This window comes from Bos indicus, chromosome 8 (assembly GCF_029378745.1).
Source record: "Bos indicus isolate NIAB-ARS_2022 breed Sahiwal x Tharparkar chromosome 8, NIAB-ARS_B.indTharparkar_mat_pri_1.0, whole genome shotgun sequence".
NCBI lineage: Eukaryota > Metazoa > Chordata > Mammalia > Artiodactyla > Bovidae > Bos > Bos indicus.
In genome coordinates this window covers 23,483,840-23,504,539 of record NC_091767.1, presented here as the reverse complement: position 1 = coordinate 23,504,539, position 20,700 = coordinate 23,483,840, and the positions used below count along the sequence as shown (strand labels likewise).

The 20,700-nt window shown below is 37.2% G+C and overlaps 1 protein-coding gene across 4 annotated transcripts in view; it reads left to right on the top strand.

The window, feature by feature from the left end:
• Positions 1-20,700, top strand: part of FOCAD (focadhesin) — a 302,497-nt gene that overhangs the window by 164,704 nt on the left and 117,093 nt on the right. For all 4 annotated transcript variants that reach the window (XM_019965885.2, XM_070794470.1, XM_070794471.1 and 1 more), the window contains 3 exons: positions 10,158-10,292; positions 13,995-14,045; positions 14,747-14,830. In XM_019965885.2, the coding sequence (XP_019821444.2) occupies positions 10,158-10,292; positions 13,995-14,045; positions 14,747-14,830 (270 nt within the window). The remainder of the gene's footprint in view (positions 1-10,157; positions 10,293-13,994; positions 14,046-14,746; positions 14,831-20,700) is intronic.

Below are 20,700 nucleotides of genomic sequence, written 5' to 3'. Positions count from 1 at the left end.
TCCTTTAGGATGGACTGGTTGGATCTCCTTGCAGTCCAAGGGACTCTCAAGAGTCTTCTCCAACACCATAGTTCAAAAGCATCAATTCTTCGGCACTCAGCTTTCTTTATAGTCCAGCTCTCACATCCATATATGACTACTGGAAAAACCATAGCCTTGACTAGATGGACCTTTGTTGGCAAAGTAATGTCTCTGCTTTTTAATATGCTGTCTGGGTTGGTCATAACTTGTCTCCCAAGGAGTAGCGTCTTTTAATTTCATGGCTGCAATCACCATCTGCAGTGATTTTGGAGCCCCAAAAAATAAAGTCAGCCACTGTTTCCACTCTTTCTCCATTTATTTGCCATGAAGTGATGGGACTTGATGTTATGATCTTAGTTTTTTGAATGTTGAGCTTTAAGCCAACTTTTTCACTCTCCTCTTTCACTTTCATCAAGAGGCTCTTTAGTTCTTCACTTTCTGCCATAAGGGTGGTGTCATCTGCATATCTGAGGTTATTGATATTTCTCCTAGCAATCTTGATTCCAGCTTTTGCTTTATCCAGCCCAGGGTTTCTCATGATGTACTCTGCATATGAGTTAAATAAGCAGGGTGACAATATACAGCCTTGACGAACTCCTTTTCCTATTTGGAACCAGTCTGTTGTTCCATGTCCAGTTCTAACTGTTGCTTCCTGACCTGCATATAGGTTTCTCAAGAGTCAGGTCAGGTGGTCTGGGATTCCCATCTCTTGAAGAATTTTCCACAGTTTATTGTGATCCACACAGTCAAAGGCTTTGGCATAGTCAATAAAGCAGAAATAGATGTTTTTCTGGAACTCCGTTGCTTTTTTGATGATCCAGTGGATGTTGGCAATTTGATCTCTGGTTCCTCTGCCTTTTCTAAGTCCAACTTGAACATCAGGAAGTTCACGGTTCACATATTGCTGAAGCCTGGCTTGGAGAATTTTGAGCATTACTTTACTAGCGTGTGAGATGAGTGCAATTGTGCAGTAGTTTGAGCATTCTTTGGCATTGCCTTTCTTTGGGATTGGAATGAAAACTGACCTTTTCCACTCCTGTGGCCACTGCTGAGTTTTCCAAATTTGCTGACATATTGAGAGCAGCACTTTCACAGCGTCATCTTTTAGGATTTGAAATAGGTCAAGAGGAATTCCATCACCTCCACTAGCTTTGTTTGTAGTCATGCTTCCTAAGGCCCACTTGACTTCACATTGCAGGATGTCTGGTTCTAGGTGAGTGGTCACACCATCGTGGTTATCTGGGTTGTGAAGATCTTTTTTGTACAGTTCCTCTGTGTATTCTCACCAGCTCTTCTTAATATCTTCTGCTTCTGTTAGGTCCATACCGTATGTGTGTGGTACCCTAAATGTAATCACAGGTGTGCCTTTAAGAAGGAGACAGATTTAACTACTGTAAAGAGAGAATGTGACGTGACAACTGAAACAGAATAAAAGGTGGTGTGATGATATGAGGAAGGAATCATGACCCACGGAGTACTGGCAGCTTCCAGAAACTAGCTGCTGCTGCTAAGTCGCTCAGTCGTGTCCAACTCTGTGTGATCCCATAGATGGCAGCCCACCAGGTTCCTCTGTCCCTGGAATTTTCCAGGCAACAATACTGGAATGGGTTGCCATTCCCTTCTCCAGGTGATCTTCCTGACCCAGGGATTGACCTTTGGTCTCCCACATTGCAGGCAGATACTTTACTCTCTGAGCCACTGGGGAACACCCCTTATTGAGCATACTATGTATTATAAGCTGATTTTTCATCTTAATATAGTGTGTACTTTTCCCCCCGGCAATATGTATATACATTTTTTTACACTTACGTAGTATTTCATTGTATATTGCATTTTCATATTGTTGCCCAGTCTTTTATTGATGAGTATTTTGTTTTCAATTTTTTTATACTGTGATAGCACATTTTCTATGCCAACTTGAGAGGCCTTCAAAATGCCCAGATAGCGGGTAAAACATAATTTCTGGGTGTGTCTGTGAGGGCATTTCTGACAGTGATTAGCATTTGAGTCCTAGGCTTAGAAACAAGATCTGCCCTTAACAGTGTGGCAACATCAAATAATCCAACGATGGCTGGAATGGAACAAAAAAGCAAAGGAAGGGTAAATTCTCTTCTTGATACGGGGCATCCTTCTTCTCTTGCCCCCGAACTTTGGAGCTCCTGGTTCTTGCACCTGCAGACACTGTGACTTACACTGCAGCCACTTGGTTCTCACGTCTTTGAACTTGAACTGATTTGCATCACTTGCTTTCCTGGTTCTCCAGCTTGCAGACTGTGGGACTTCTTGACCTCCAAAACTGCTTGAGACAGTTCCTCTAATAAATCTTTTTGTCTATCCATCTCCCTATCTTTATTTATCTTTCTTCCTTCCCTCCTTTCTTTTCTTTTTTGTTGGTTTTATTTCTCCAGAGAGTCCTAGTACAAGCACAACCCTTCATTTTGCAGAGGAGGAAAACCTAAGGTCATTTAGCTAATTAATGGCACAGGTAAGGCTCCAGCTTAGAGTTCTCTGATACCAAAATATCTGTTTCCCTGGTGTCAAACAGGTCCACACGAAATCTGAAATCTTTTTTTTTTGATAAAAAGATTTAGTGAGATAAAATTCACAAATAGTACAGTTCACTCATTTACAGTTTATACTTTGATGATTTTTAATATATTGACAGTTTTGCAACCATCATGACTTTCAAGTTTAGAATATTTTCATCACTCCCAAAAGAAGCTCTGTACCCCCTAGCTATCATCACACAGTGCCTTTATCCCTCCCCAGCCCCCAACCCTATACAATCAATAATTTTACTCTAAATTTGCCTGTTTTCCATTTTGTATAAATGGAGTCATATAATGTGTTGTATTTTGTGACTGGCTTCTTTCACACAATCTGGTGTGTGTGTGTGTGTGTTTTAATTGAAGGATAATTGCTTTACAATGTTGTGTTGGTTTCTGCCATACCACAGTGTGAATCAGTCCTAATTGTGTGTGTGTGTGTGTGTGCATGTGTATGTATTCTCTCCCTTGTGAGCCTCCCTCTCCCCTCCCATCCCACTCTAAGTTGTCACGGAGCCAGGCCGGGCTCCCTCTGTTATATAGCAGCTGCCCACTAGCTGGCTGTTTTACCCATGATAGCGCACATACGTCAGTGCCACTTTCTCAGTTCGTCCCACCCTCTTCTTCCCCGACTGTGTTCACAGTCTGTTCTCTATGTCTGCATCTCCATTCCTTCCCTGCAAATAGGTTCATCAGTACTATTTTTCTAGATTTCATATATATGCACTATATGGGATATTGTTCTCTTTCTGACTGACTTCATTCTGTGTAACAGGCTCTAGGTTCATCTACCTCACTAGAACTGACTCAGATTCATTCCTTTTTATGGCTGAATAATATTTCATTATATATATCTGCTATATATACATGTATCTATCTGCTATATAATACAGGGAGCCCGGCTTGGCTCCGTGACAACTTAGAGTGGGATGGGAGGGGAGAGGGAGGCTCAAGAGGGAGAGAACACACACACACACGCACAATTAGGACTAACTTGCACTGTGGTGTGGCAGAAACCAACACAACATTGTAAAGCAATTATTCTCCATATACATAGATATATGCGTAGATCCTCCACATCTTTATCCATTCATCTGTTGATGGACATCTGGGGTGCCTCACATCCTGGCTATTGTAAATAGTGCTGCAGTGATCATTGGCATACTTGTATCTTTTTGAACTGTGATTTCCTCAGGGTATATGCCCAGTAGCTGGGTCATATGGTAGTTTTGTTCTTAATTTTTCAAGGGATCTCCACTGTTCTCCATAGTTAGCCTGGCGTTTTAAAGCTTCATCCATGTTGTAACTTGTTCAATCTAAACTCTTATGATGTCACTGGCTAGTATTTTCTTTGAGACCCTACAGGAAACTCTTTAGTTACACCTGAATTTAGGCAATGGCACCCCACTCCAGTACTCTTGCCTGGAAAATCCCATGGACGGAGGAGCCTGATAGGCTGTAGTCCATGGGGTCGCTGAGGGTCGGACACGACTGAGCGACTTCACTTTCACTTTAGTTACATCAGAATTTTTTCAGCTTTGTGCAGTATTGTTTTCCTGGGGTATGTTTATTGATTATGTAGTTATTATATAGCCATATATATTTTATCTGCTAAACAACTTCTAAGCAGTTGGGTTTTTTTTTAAGCTATTTTGATTGAATTTCTATTATTTTTCTTTTTTACCTTGAAGTCTAAATTCCACTTATCTGAACAGGGGAAGGAACTGGCCTTTTTGAAAAATTCCCTCTGGTTATTTGTGAGGAATAAAGCACTAATCATTTTCTTGTCAAAGAATACTTCTGACACAATCTTACTGTGAATTTGGTAGTTCATGCCAGAAGAATGTCCGACATGAAATCGATAATTAGTTCAGACAGAATCTAGCAAAACTGAAAAGTGAACGTCCCTGCAGGGAGCTCTTTGTGTCATTTCTTTCTGTTCCTGCAGAGAAATCAATGGAGTTTGCATTGGAAGATACTGTTCCCTATAGGGAGGTGTCTCGGGGATGCTGCAGCTGCTCACGAGGGGGAATAAAAGAGAAATCTAAAATCCTGGGCCACTGCATAGTGAATCTTTTGGGTGACTTGATATCTAGATCAGTCTGTTTAGTATTAATAAATACTTGTTTGTACTTGAATCACTTCTACAGTTCCAGCCTCTTCTATGCAGATATAAGAATTATATATATCTATATAATCTACTTATATATATATATATATATATATATATATATATATAAGTCTGTACTGCAAACTGCCAGTTTTTCAGAAATATGGAACAATCTGAAGACCTCGGTCTTGCCTTCTTTGGAAATGGTATAGTGATGTTAGGGATTGTTAGTATGACAGTTGTTTTATCCCATCAAGCACACTTATTTTTTATTCACTATACCACAATTTGGGATTTAGATATGTCATTCTATTACTTGCCAAGAAAGGATAGAAGTTGAGCAACTCTAATCATCAGAAATACTGTCCCTTTACATTATAAGAGACTTTTAAAAAGGCAACTCAATATTTATTCCTATTGTTTTCTACAACACTGCTTTGATAATACCCTGGACTCAGACATTAAAAGACTGTGAAGTTGCTTAAATAAACCTGTGCTAGTCATTTTTTAATACTTATAACCTTTAACCCCATGTTATTAGGATTAGAAAGAATGTTATTTTTCCTATTGTTTCTGCTCCATTGATTGTGGCTCCTTAAACTCTCTCTTAGCCCCTGTTATTGTATTTTGGTAACAGAAGTGTCCTGTTTTATGAATTGTGTGGGCTGAATTAGCTTAAGAGGGTTTCACTGCATGATGATGACTCGAGTCCTCTTAATTGTGAAGGCAGTTTCTTTTACCTTCATTATGAAAAGGGCAAATAAGGCGGTTTTCATAGCCTAAAGGTTTTTATAAAGCTTTCCCTCTGCTGGAGTAAAACATCAGGACAAAAGGAGTAGGCTGTTCTTTGGAATTGCTAGAAATAGCTTTTGGAGGTAAAATTAGAGTAATAGGCATCTATTGCCTCTGCAAAGGAACAAATGCATTCTTACGGCACAAGAATTGAAGCAAAGACCCTGATTCTTTTATGATTCATTATTTTTCCGTCAATAACTTTCTTTTACAGTGTATAAAGTGTGTTTGCATACAGTTGCCTCAGTATTCCCTTTATTATTAACCTTGTGCTGTACATGGAGCAGATGTTAGTAGTATTATTTCTGTTTTGCAGCTGCGGAAACAGATTGAAGGAGATTAATGACTTTGCCATAGTCCCACAACTACCAAATAGGAGAACCTGGGCTTTATAAGTCCAGTCATGAGCTCTTTCCAGTATATCATGCTGCACTGGGTCTCCTTAATCTGTGCTGTTTAGTGTTGCTAAAGTTCTTATGGAAGAATAACATGGAAAAGTGTCATTCTCCCCAAGAAACAGAAATGGCAACAAAATGTGCATAATGTTAGCACTCGGAATGAATTCTCCAAAATCTCATAGACAAACTAAGCAAGATATTCTGAGTCGCTTGTTTGTAAATATTCATATGCTGTATCTGCATAATATAATACCTAGGTATTGCTCCTTCTATTTTGTTTTTTCTTGTTTTAACATTACTGTTGAATTGTGGGTTTAGTATTGTAGGCTGATAGTTTCCTCAGCACTTTTAAGATCTTATTTCATGATCATTTGGTCTTGTTAATTTTGAAAAGTTTGTTGTTATTCTAATTTACTCCTTTATAGATAGCGTGTATTTTCTACCATTTAGCTCTGACAATTGTTTGCGTTTGTGTTAATCATATTATAATGAATAAAGCTATAAACTTATTTTTAGAGGGGCTTATTTTATTTTTCGGTGCAAATCATTTGGAATATATATTATGGGAGTGCTTTCCAAGAGTGATCCAGGAGCCCCATTTTTTATGTTAATTTCTCAGCTCAGTGGTTTCTAGTCCAACCATTACACTAAGGGTACAGCCCTTCATGCTGGCTTTATGTGGAGGTCTCCGTTCCAACACCCTACCTGCTATAGGCTAAAGGCAGTATCTCCTCTTTCCATGTGTGCATTTAAACTCAAGCAATTAGGTTACGGAAACTGACAACCTCCTTTTAGTACCATAGTGCAGGTATTTTCCTTTTTATTTCTGGCCCTGGCTAATTACCCCTACTCTCAATTTTTCCATTTCAGCTCAAGAGTATATAAAAAATGTTCTTTATCAGTCATTTCAAGTGTCGCCCATTATGTGTTGGAGCCTGACGTCAATCTGTATTTTGAAAATAGACAAGTCATTGGGTAATGAATTGTTAAGGTAAAACAGCCCATTGGGACCAGGACCCTGAACTTGGCTCATCTGATATATTATGACAGATCATAAGGCTAGTGGATGAAATCCGTAAGGTTCTAGGAGATGGACATAGCAAGGTGGTAATAGGTTGAATCCAAGGAGCCCTCAGGGTCAGACGATCTTTAAGATCTAGTCAAGAACGGCCCAGTGTTGGGAAGGTCAGAGAAAGCAGCATTCTTTATTAAAGACTTCCCTGCTCCTGATTGTGTATGGGCAAGCCTCGATTTACTGATAATTCTTGGCAGGTATACCTTGCTTACAATTAAGGCACAATTCACTGTTGAGATGCTAGAATGTCTTCTCATAGTCTGTGTATAGAGTACTATTTCAGGCATTTGTTTCCAAACTTTTTAGGAAAAAGACTTTTTTTTTTTAAATTTTATTTTTAAACTTTACAAGACTTTTAAAATGTGTAAACCTTTGAAAATACTTGGAAGATGTAGCCTCACTCCCCATTCACCACTATGGAAAAGACAAGGCCCCTTTTTGTACTTCCATAATTGGTGGCCAGGCATCTTTTTTGTTGATCTGCAAAGTGCATCAGAACATGTATGAGACTATACTTCTTCCTGGCTTTTGATATATACAAATGTTTAAATGACAAAACTGTCATTAGCCAGCCTTACATCTGAGTTTTTCCCTAATGCCTGCAGAATATTTCTCTCTGGATGTCTTTCCTTGAACTCCAGTAAAACATATCCATCCCCTCATTTCCTGCAAAGATGCTCCTTCCAGCTTCCCCTCCATTTTATTAAGTTGCTTTTTATTCACCCAGGTCTCTAGGCCCAAATCATCTTACTTTCCAATTCATTGTCCAAGACCTTTTAATTCTTGCCGTTTCTATCTCAGATTTACTATTTCTCAGGTTCCAGTATCATCAGTAGTTGATAACTACTGGTAATCTGATATAATTATTAGTGTGCTAGATGAGCAGGGAGTGAGAACTAGAAGATGTGGTCATTGTCTTCATGCAGCTCAATATCTAGTTGAGAAGACAATTTATATTCATGAAAATAGTGAACAATACTAGGCAGTATATAATTAAGTGCTAAGTTGGAAAGTATAGAGTTTTAAATGCTGGAAGTTAGAGGAAAGAAAGGAATAAAATAAGGCCTGAATTGTAAGAGAAAAGTTAATTGTAGAATTGAGATGTGAACTTGGTCTTGAAACAAAGAAAGTTGGAATTAAATAGGCATTTAAAATAAGGAGAAGGCATGGATAATCATTATATTGAGCGTTTGCTTTTTGGAAAACTTTTGAGGCTCTATGTGAAGGACTAGGGAGAAATAAGAATTAGAGAAGTCCATGACAGCTTTGAGTTTGACTACAGACTACCAGAAGAATCTTTCAAAAATAACCTTTGAATTTAGTTTATTGCCCAACTCAGAAATCTCTGGAGGCTTCCTTTTCCTTTTGATTCTGATCCAAACTGCTTTGCTATTCTAGGTGCTCTTTGATCTACACCAGCCTTTCTTCACCAGGACTCATGCATGCCTACAACTAGCTTTATTTGTGTTTTGGCTTATGCTTTCCACTTCCTTGTGAAAGGTCTGCCTGATTTCTTTCCATTCCATCTTCAAGTCCTATCTCTAGACTTTCTGCCTCTTGACACTCTGATGACTCCCACTCACTGACATAGCTTTCCTACCTGGATTCCTCCTAAGCCTATTTTCTGTTGGAAATATTTCAAAATCTTATCATGTACCTTTTGTTTTTCAATAATTTAGAGTTACGTACATTTCTCTTTCTTTCTGATAAGGTGGTAAATTCTTTGAAGGTTAGATTATATTTTATTATTCCTCTTAGTGCTGTATCCTACTCTGGGTATATACTCTATGTTGAGTTGGTAGCTTTTAAAGGATTGTTTTTTTTTTTTTTTTAATTTCAAATATTGCTGTTTTGTAATATTTGTATAAATGTGCCTAATGTCATGCCTGACAGATAGTAAAACCCTTAGTGATGGTGGAATCCAAATTTGTAGTGGATCCCAAGTCAAAGAGCATTTTTCTGCTCTTTCATGGAAAGTGGAAAATAAGAGCAAAAGCACTGAATCCCAAGTTTTCTGAAATACTTTCTGCTATATTTGAGTCTTTCCTTAATCTGTGTCCTTAAGTATATATTATTCACTTACCTTATATAGTGTTTCCTAAATAATTTGAGTTAGTGTGTGTGCTCAGTCACTCAGTCATGTCCAACTCCTTGCGATCCCATGGACTGCAGGCTGCCAGGCTCCTCTGTTCATGGGATTTACCCAGGTAAGAATACTAAAGTGCATTGCCATTTCCTACTCCAGAGGATATTCCTTACCCAGGGATCCAGCCTGCGTCTCCTGCATTGATTGGCAGGCAGATTCTTTACCACTGAGCTACCTGGGAACCCAGTTTATGTTAGTATATGAAAATAAATTGTGTATGTTAATTGAAGCTTAAGATAAAAGATTGTAGTGTTTTAGAAAGATTAATCCTTGTCCAACTCTAATTGATGTGTGTTGTCACTCTTCCTGCCTGAGTTTTAAAGTTTTAGTAAAATATCTGTAAGTGAAGAAATCATCTGTTGTAGTTGGAATTGAACTTAAGAAGATATTTGAACATCCATAAATCAGATCTTGAAATGGCCTAAGAATACTTGGTTTAAGGAAATTGGATCAAGCTAGAAATGACATTTATTAGTTTAATTTTTATCATTTAACAGCCTCTTAAAATCTGAAATGACTTTTAAAACAAAGTTTTAAGTTACTATTTTAAATAACAAAATAATTCGCCTACCTCATTTAGAAATTTGTAAGATGATTTGAGAGTGTTTTATTTGTATTTACTAACATCTCAATTTTCTGAGTGGTAATATAGTTTCAGCAAGATGGAAAACTATAAAAAATTGTGAATACTTGGATTTAGAAATGTACTAGCATTATCTTACCTGTCTTTGTTTTCTGAGAATGGCTATTCAGCAATGTTTGTAGCTAATCTGGAGTTAATCTGTGTAGCTAATCTGTGTATTCATGCATGAGAGAGAGAGAGTTTTATTTTTTTGGTTAACCAAAATAAAGCTATAAAAAAGCAGTTGTGGGAGGCAGGCTGGATCTTCTTCAACAACAGTTTATGTTAGTTTATATAATTTCTTCTGAGAGGTGATAACTTATCAAATCCTATCTTCTAAGAGTTCTTATTCTTAAGTTTCCTCATAATAAAAGACAGTACCCTTTACTAATGGCTTCAGATGAGCTGGGATTTTGTTAGGTATTGACGTTTGTGTTTGCTTCACAGGTGGTTTGTATTCGCTCCACTTGGAATGCTCTCTCCCCAAAGCTGAGTTGTGACACAAGACCTCTCATTTTGAAGACCCTCAGTGAACTGTTTTCTCTGGTTCCTTCCTTAACAGTCAATACAGCTGAGTATGAGGTATGTGTTTGGATCTCAACAAATTGTCTGTTTCCACATTGGGAAAATGTGTGCTTTACCATGACTTTTGGGAAAAAATTATTCGTAATTTTGTGTTAAAAATCCTTTAGTGCTTTTAGTTCTGCGAACATGATGATATCTTTATGGACTCCTAGGAATAGATGGATATCCACTCTTATCAGTCCTCTGTCTTTAAGACTTACTTACATGAAGGATGCCAAGTTTCATTATGAAAGTATAGTCAAGATTATTAAAAGCCAGTATGTTTCTAAAAGAATACAGTTCGTGAGACCAACAGTTTAACTGTGTCTCGTTGGTGTTTAAAATTCTACAAAGTATTATAAAGGATTTAGTAAGGCAGGGCAGACTTTCCCAGTAGTGTAGACATAGTGTTATTTGTGCTTTGCTTCTAGCTTGGGCATAGAGATTTTATTTTTTGTGTGTTATTAATAGTTTACATTTTCAATATACATCTTCGCTCTTTGTGTATATTCTTCCATGAAGATGGTTGTAAAATCAAACTGTCCTAGGAGAGGAAAATAATTTTATGAACTAGTCAGTATTTGGCATTGTAATGAACTACTTGGTGGAAGACATTTTGCTAAAAGATTCATGCGCTTCTGTTTAACATTTTCTTTATTTTCTCTTCTTTGAATGAAATGAGAGGGTGGCAGATTCATTTATATCTCCACTTTTGTAGCTATAACCTCATTTAAGCTCATGTTTTTTACTTTTCTTTCAAAGAACTTCAATTAATTTTCACTTGAAGTCTTGGTAAACTTTTACTTTGATTTAGTGCTTCACAGAGTTTGATAAACTCCATAAGATTCCAGGAATAGCCCCTTACTTGTTTTAGATCACATGATAAGATAGGAGTGTAAGATAATACTTGCTCTAATCATTCTAAATGCTACACAGTGAGTAAAATCAAGTTTGTCCTCACCAAGGACACAATATCTAGCATGGCACATAATATGTATTCAGAAACTAGTTATTGAATGAATGAATGAAGCAGTACAGGATATTGTGAGTTTATTCTCACATTCGGGCTTTTATTTGGGGGTATTAAAAAAAGAATCAATTCAAGACTCCTAGATTATATAATTCACCAACAGTTGTTTTTTTTTATGACTGCCATTCATGGGTACATACCTTTATGATGTCAGAAAGTCTGCCAGGCTACTGATAAGGAGCTCAGACTAAAAACCAAATTAAGGACTTTGTATGTTGTGTTGTGTATATTTATTTTCTGTCTTCAAGAGCTGAACTCATGTACCTTTGTGCTGCTTGTACTTTGAGTTATTCAGATTTTATTACAGATTAAAGTGTGAAGTGATTTGTGTGTTGGTTTTTTATGTTTGCTTACACTGTTATAAGTTGTCCTTTGGACTGTGTTTTTTCCCTTCAAATTTTCATTCTTTTCCACTGACATTTTGTTTTGGTTTATCTTCATGCTTGTAATCATATTAGGATTCCCCTGTTGTTCAGATAGCAGCTTTGGGATGTTCTATCCATCAGTTTTCTCCTAGTAAGGGAGATTCCTTCAGTGACCAGAGCCCACCTGGAGCAGAAGGGGAGAAATGTAGAGAAAGCCCCTCTCCGTCTGTCATTCTGACTCACTCTGTCCCTTCCTTTCTTCCCACCTTTCCCACTTTATCTTTCCTTCTCTTTCTCCTTCCCCCTCTCTCTTCCTGTAAGTACTTTTTTTTTCTGTTAATTGCTTAGAATTTGTTGGCATGTAAGCCTGAATTAAATGTAATTTTCCCAAAGCATTTCTTAGGTTATTGCTATCCCATGTCACCTCACCCCAAATCATTTTGTTTACCTGAAAATGAAGTCCAGTCGCCTTATACGGAGCCAAGGTCTTTTACAATTGGACCTCACTCTACTTTTCTGCCTCCCACACTCCAGGGAAACCAAACCACTTGTAGTTTCCTTCTCTGTTTCCAAATTTTTCTATTTTTTTTTTCCTTTGTTCATGTTGTTCTTTCTGTCTTGAATTACTTTCTTTTTCATCTCTAATTTTAAAGTCTATTTTAGGAAATAAAGAATCAGTTTAAGTTATCCCATCTGTTGAGACTTTTTCTTCAAACAGGAGTCTGTTATTCCTTAAGTTCTTTATCTATACTGTCTTAAGAACTTTTATTTCTATTTTATATTTACTTCAGGTACATGTGCACAAATATTATCTCCATTAAAATATAAGCTTGTTGAAAATAGAGTCCATGTTTCAATTAATGTATTTTCTGAATTGCTTTTTTTCTCTCTTTTTTTTAAATTATATTTTATTTTTAAACTTTACAATATTGTATTGGTTTTGCCAAATATCGAAATGAATCCACCACAGGTATACATGTGTTCTAAGTGCTGGATACATTCATTCATTGACTCAGAATATATTTATTAAAGCTGTACTAGGCCTTAGAGATACTAATAAATAATAATAGATACTATTTTAAGTAGTTATAGTCCCAGCACTAGTTACTTTATGTCAAAGTATTACTTCTAATATCTGATAAGAAAGTATTTTTCATATTATAACAAGAGAATCTGAGGTTTTGAGAGGTTGACTCATTCATTAAACAAATATTTACTGAGTATCTGCTACATGCAAGACAAATAACTGAGCCAATACTGCAGTTTCTAAGTGAAACCTATTTTCTAAACCCAGCACTTTCTAGCTCCATTATACCACATTGTCAGTCCCTGCCTTTGAAAGCTCAAAAGTTGGTAAAAGATATAGACATAAGCAATAATAATTACAATAGCATTTGTTGAGTGCATTCAAAGGGTTAGCAGAGTATGGTGGCGGACATGACCAACATCTTAGGAGGACACTAAAGAAACCTTATTTAGTTGGTGCTGTTGGACAAGGATCATGAAGAATTACTAAAGATTGCTTTCCATTGAAGTTTTGAAGAGAATATGCAAAGTCAAGGAGGTATAAAAGAACCTCATATGATCTATCAGGACAAGAAGTTAGATGTGGCTAAAATGAAGGAGACGTTAAGTGCCGGAAGATAAATGGCTTTTTATGCTCACTTATTTATTAAATATTTGTCATTTGAGGGAGTGGGCTTTATATTCTTTATATACCAGCCTTTGAAATGAGAAAGACAGATAGCCCTTTAATGATTATACAAGCTAGGAGAGAGTTAACCACATACCCAGATAATCACATTAAATGCTAAACTGTGCCAGGTGCCATATGGCTGCTTGGAGAAGGGAGAACTCTCGTCTGGGTAGGGGATTAGGAATAGTGGCCTGAAAGAAGAGAGTAATCTAACATTTGTACTGAGATTTGAGAGGTCAGTAAGAAATGGTTGGGGGAAAAGTGAAAGTGAAAAGTGAAGTGAAATTTATTTTATTTATTTATTTTTTTATGGTACAATATTCTTGGCTATATGCATCTTTTTTTTTCTTTTTCATTGGTTTATTTTTCTTTTAATTTTATTTTATTTTTAAACTTTACATAATTGTATTAGTTTAATCTAAAAGTCTCACCTGATTTAACATATCCATATGTTTGGATGATGAATCTGAATGTTTTCATTTTATGAATGGTAAGTAAGTACAGATTAAGTTTGTTACAAGTGGTATAATTTTGAAAGTGATTTACTTTTGACATTTGCTGCTTTGGATTGATTACTGTCAATTTTATCTTTGTCTTAGAATTTATTCTGTTGTTTGTTGATTTTTCAGAATTTTAAAGTTCAAGTCCTCAGCTTCCTCTGGAACCATACTCAAAACAAGGTACTATCAGAAGGGTGTCAGAGAAACAGAACCAAGCTGGGGTAGGAATTGTAATACAAGAATATTATGAGAATTATAGAATTGTGTTATAAAGAACTATAAGAATAGGATAAAAATTTAAAATTTTTGATTTAAAAATTATGACTACAAGTTTAGACTTTAAAAATTATTCTTAATTTATGCCAGTTAATACATTTTCACCATAAAATGCACTTATTACTTTGTGATGCTGATGGATATGAAGAGGGACTATTGCCATTGTCTCTCATTTTTAATGGTCCTTTCTCTTTCCTGCTTTGCCCCTTCCCACCAATAAGCACATCAAATGGATAAAAAGCCCACTCCATTTTTTAATGTCATTTCCAATCAAGAAATATGGAGAAAAAAATGTCAGTGATATTGTACCCAACTCACGAGTGAAAAAGCTTAGATTCCAAAAGGTCAACTTTCCCTGTGAAGTAGCTGAAGAATCAGAGAAGAATCATATTTTTATGTTTAATGTCCCAACGAGGATAAATATTTGGTGCTTCTTATGTGTCTGCCCAATGCTGTTTACTCTCTACTTTTAATTGGGACATACTAAGTGAGGCGTGAATACCATTTCCAAAGCACTGACTATAGAACATTAAGGTTGGTGAGGGAAAATTTTTTTTCTTCCTCCAGAGTTGATGTTTAATATATGCCATTTCTTTATTTTATAGGACCCAGATGTCGCAAATGCTGCCTATAAATCTCTGTCACACTTTGGTGCCGGGGACCACACGATTCTTCATCTGCCTGAAGAGGTAGGGCTTTCTGCTTTCTCACTGCTGTCTCTTTTCTCCTGGATGTATAGCTTTATTTGTATCCCGCTATGGAAGAGAGTCTTACCTGTAACTCTAGATATATTGTCCTTAAAAGATAAGAATTTATATTCACTATTTGTTTTATCTGTTATAGATTGTAGAGGTCTTAGACGTCACAGATAGTGAATTTAAATCTCTTTGAAGCAAATGGAAGACATGTATGGAGCAAAATGTAGTCTCCATAAGGTGACCAGTTGTATGACTGTATTCCTGTGCCCAGAGCAGATCTGTGTCACTCTGGAACCACTTTACCCAAACCCAGACTACACAGAGTATGGTTTTCTGTCACCTGGGCACCCAAAGATCTTTATTTGTGATGGAGACTTGAGATGCCTTGTGAAAACAATCTGCTATTTATTTGTTTTGAAATGGTAGTCCTGGAGAACTGGGTGAAGAAGGTATCACTCTCTTTTAAGTGTTAACACATTATATGACATTTTCTCAGTTTTTAGACTAAAAACAACCAACCTTTTCTAACATCTACCTAATATAACCAGCTTTCAATTCTCAGGTAATATTAAGGAGTAAAGTGTATGGTTTCATGTTTAGTGTTACTGCTAATTCAAAAACATACAAATGTTTATTTTTTTAAGTTTTTTTTTTTTTAATGTGGACCATTTTTAAAGTCTTTATTGAATTTTTTACAATATTTCTTCTGTTTTATGTTTTGTCCTAACTCCTCAGTTCAGTTCAGTTCAGTCGCTCAGTCATGTCCAACTCTTTGCCACCCCATGAACCACAGCACACCAGGCCTCCCTGTCCATCACCAATTCCAGGAATCCTCTCAAACCTATGTCCATTGAGTCGGTGATGCCATCCAACCATCTCATCATCTGTTGTCCCCTTCTCCTCCTGCCCTCAATCTTTCCCAGCATCAGGGTCTTTTCAAATGAGTGAGCTCTTCGCATCAGGTGGCCAAAGTATTGGAGTTTCAGCTTCAACATCAGTCCTACCAATGAACATCAGGACTGATCTTCTTTAGGATGGACTGGTTGGATCTCCTTGCAGTCCAAGGGACTCTCAAGAGTCTTCTCCAACACCACAGTTCAAAAGCATCAATTCTTCGGCACTCGGCTTTCTTCACAGTCCAACTCTCACATCCATACATGACCACTGGAAAAACCATAGCCTTGTCTAGATGGACCTTTGTTGGCAAAGTAATGTCTCTGCTTTTTAATATACTGTCTATGTTGGTCATAACTTTCCTTCCAAGGAGTAAGCATCTTTTAATTCCATGGCTACAGTCATCATCTGCAGTGATTTTGGAGCCCAGAAAAATAGTCAGCCACTGTTTCCACTGTTTCCCCATCTATTTGCCATGAAGTGATGGGACCAGATGCCATGATTTTCGTTTTCTGAATGTTGAGCTAAATTTAAGCCAACTTTTTCACTCTCCTCTTTCACTTTCATCAAGAAGCTCTTTAGTTCTTCTTTACTTTCTGCCATAAGGGTAGTATCATCTGCATATCTGAGGTCATTAATATTTCTCCCGGCAATCTTGATTCCAGCTTGTGCTTCTTCCAGCCCAGAATTTCTCATGACGTACTCTGCATATAAGTTAAATAAGCAGGGTGAAAATATACAGCCTTGACGTACTCCTTTTCCTATTTGGAACCAGTCTGTTGTTCCATGTCCAGTTCTAACTGTCGCTTCCTGACCTGCATATAGGTTTCTCAAGAGGCAGGTCAGGTGGTCTGATATTCCCATCTCTTTCAGAATTTTCTACAGTTTATTGTGATCCACACAGTCAAAAGCTTTGGCATAGTCAATAAAGCAGAAATAGATATTTTTCTGGAACTCTCTTGCTTTTTTGATGATCCAGCAGCTGTTGGCAATTTGATCTCCTCAACCAGGGATCAAACCCCAAACCCCTGCACTGAAAGGCAAAGCTTAACCACCGGACCACCAGAGAGGTCCCTACAAATGTTTATTGAATGCCATTAGAAAGTGAGCAAGACATTTTGTTAGAAGAAATTATGTGTAACATGACCCAGAATCCATTCTAGGGGTGAAATGGCAAGAAATTTTGTTATGAATTTCTTGGGATCCTCAAGCATTTTAAAATGGGTTGATTATTTCTTCTGGATTGAGTTTATTCAACAATTAGATGCCAGTAGGAACCAGGCAAGCTTCTGTTTATTGAATTGAATTGAAGGGACTGATGATAGGCTCTTGTAAAACCAAATCCATCACAAGGCAGGATTTCCCGTGTTACTGAGAACTCAAAGACAGATTGGCCAGCTTGCCATGCAGTTATCACAAACAGGAAGTCTTAAGAAAAGATTTGTTCTTTGACTCATAACATTTAAAAAGATGGGATTTCAGACTGCACTGTGGTGATCAGCAATACCCATAGCTTCTTAAAAAAAAGAAAGACAAAGGAAAAAGTTACATGTATATTTGGTTTACAGACTCTTACCAATGGGTTAGCTACAGTTTCTAGAAAGATACTTTTTTGTTATTATTATTTTAAATAAGCATTTTCTAACTTAGATCACAACATAATGATTGCCTTATTTTTAGCTATTATTACTGAAATATTCCAGCTGGCATAATAGCTTTTATTAAATAACTGCCATATACTCTTTACTATTTAGTCTCCACCTCTTTAAATGTTGATATGTTTATATTTTATTCTGTGGTGGTTTAGTTGCTAAGTCATGTTCAACTATTCTGTGACCCCCAGGACAGTAGCCTGCCAGGCTCCTCTGTCCATGGGATTTCCCAGACAAGAATACTGGAATGGGTTGCCATTCCCTTCTCCAGGGGATCTTCCTGACCCAGGGATCGAGCCCATGTCTCCTCTCTTGTAGGCAGATTCTTTACTGCTGAGCCACCAGAGAAGCCCTGTATTTTATCTTACTTGAGGGTTATTTTCAGTTTCTGATTATGTTTGTTAGAGTTAATACTCAGTTAAGTGCTATGCTCGGTCAAATATTACTTTCTTAACCTCACTCCTATATCCTCAGATCCTTGAATAACCATAAATAGCTCTATATCTTCCAATGTAAAGAGTAGTGATGTAGAGTTGGGTTTATATATATGCTTGGGTTTTCACCAACAGAGCCTGAAGGTCTGTAAAGGAAATCTTTAGGACTTATTTTAGCCTTGCTTTTTCAACCTTTTTTTTCTGCCCTAACCCCCTTTTGGGATATGACTCACTTCTACAGGTATCTGGTTCACTGGTGGTAGTTTGGTGGTTAAGTCACTTAGTCACGTCCAACTCTTTGTGACCCCATGGACTGTAACCCACCAGGCTCCTCTGTCCACGGGATTTCCCAGGCAAGAATACTGGAGTGGGTTGCCATTTCTTTCTCCCGGGGATCTTTCCAACCCAAGAGTTGAACCTGGTCTCTTGTATTGTAGGTGGATTCTTTACTGACTGAGCCACCAGGGAATCATTCTCTCAACTGGGATTAAGATGAGAGGACTTAATGGTTTAAGAGTCTACCTCCCTCCAAGCCCCAGCCTCTGATATAGAGGACCTTCCTCCACATGAAGAAATCATTACTTCCAAAGCCACGCACCATCCATTCTTCTTTTTATTCATTACTGATTTTCAGTTTGGTTGTTTGAAGGACTAAAAGCCCCCAGAATGGTCAATATGTTCATATTCCAAACAAGTCCCCATAGGCAAAGGATGCAACCAGTCAGCTCCCGCCTCTGTGTTGTGGATGATGGCAGTAATGTGAAACTGACTCCCTTTCTCTGAAAGCACACTTTCAACTGTTTCAGAAGTCTCTCCAGGTAGGGACTTTTCTAGTTGTAAGATCCAAGATTCCTTCTTGTTATCAAGTTTACTCACTCTGCACCACGGGCAATTGGCTTACTCACAAAACTGAAGGCTACTTGTATACCTTTCCAGTGAAAGTGTTCCCGCAGTCTCTTTTTCTATTTGTGGAAACTTGTGAAATAATCTGTTAGCAAAACATTCTGTGAATTTCAAGTAGAAAAAACATGTTAAAAAGATACAATGGGGACTTCCATGGTAGTTCAGTGGTTATGAATCCACCTTGCAACGTAGGAGAAACTAAGATCCCACATGCCACAGAGCAACTTAAGCCCGTGTGCCGCAACTAGAAAGTCTGTGAGCCACAATGAAAGATCCCGCACGACACAATGTCGATTCCCAGTGCCGCAACTAAGACCGGATGCAGCCAACTAAATAAACATTTTTAAAAAATAAAAAAAGTAGATACAGTGGATAATTGGGCTTCCCTGGTGGCTCAGTGAAGAATCTACCTGCAATGAAGGAGACCTGGGTTCGATCCCTGGTTTGGGAAGATTTGGAGAAGGCAATAGCTGCCCACTGCAGTATTCTGGCCTGGAGAATTCCATGGATTGTATAGTCCATGAGGTTGCAAAGAGTCAGACACGACTGAGCGACTTTCACCTTCACAGTGGATAATATCCACATGGTTGCTTTTGTGGAATATAGTTCAACTACTTTTGTAAGTACACCTTTCTTTAAATTTACTAAAGAAAGATTTCTTGTTCATTGCTGCATCCACTTAAACTGTGAAACTTGTTGAAAGAAAGCTAACAGGCTGGTAAATCAAAAGCCATTAAAGTAGTGGCAGACATCAGCAGGAAGGTGTAGGGTTAAATGAAACAGTGCATGTAAGGTAAGATGGAAAATGTCTGTGGAGAGCAGAACTGAATAAGATACCATGTGAGCCAGGGATTTGAATACCAGATTCATTAACTCATCTTTCTTGTCACTGGTGTATTATTAGGAACTTCTGTGGATTGTTGTTCATAGACACTTAACAGTTGCATTGCTTTAATAATTATTTATTGGACATATATATACTAAGTGCTAGGCTGTCTTAGACTGAGCGACTGAACTGAACTGAACTGAGGCTGTCTTATGAGCTGGGAATGTTGAATGAATCCATGTGTTTATTCATTTGTAACAGTATTGTTAATCATTTGAAATATGCACGTCTAAAATTGGTTAAAAAATTCAGTGGGGCTTCTTTGAGGACTTATTTCAATATTAAATAGAATGATTTTTTCCCCATTTAGTTTGTATTTCTTAGTCTTTTAGCTATTTATCCTTCTCCTTCGCCTTCTTTAGCGCCCCCCAACACCCCACAAATGAAACAAAAGGAAAAAAAAATCAAAAAAAAAAAAAAAAAACTATAGAGAATTGTGTTTCTGGTAAAACAGTCAATAATGGATAAACATTTCAGTTGATTCTTCTGTGACTTGGGTTCATTAAAAAATATTTGGCTGTTTAAAAATTGAACTTTTTACTATAAAGCTCTTAACATAGATTGTGTTGTTGATTTCTGGAGTTAATTTTAGAAGTGAGTAATATAAAAGAATTCATTATGCACCCTAGGTTGGTATTAATGTGGTGTAACCTGTTTGGCTTTGATTTAAGTGAATGTCATTGCATTCATCAGAAGCTATTTCTTTTTGTAAATGAATTTATGCAGATACTTGACATGTTCCAAATAAAATTCTCTGCTTATCCACAAACTCCTGGATTTTTATATGTTGCACACACAGAAGAATGGCAGAAAGGTTATCTGGCTCAGAACGTGTAGTGAAGCATTTTGTAGGATAAGCTTTTCAATATTCTACTTAAAGCAGATTTTAATAGTAATTTATTATTTTATATTTGGCTCTCCCTTTAAGTTTCTTTAACAAAGCTTAGCTGTAATTGGAAGGGCGTAGTTGGTGTCTGTATGTGCACGCATGCATATGTGTGTGTGTGTGTGTGTGTGTGTGTGTGTGTATGTTCTGAAAAGAACCCCCCCTTTTTTTCCCCTGGATGTTTGAGTAGCTAATGTGATACAGTT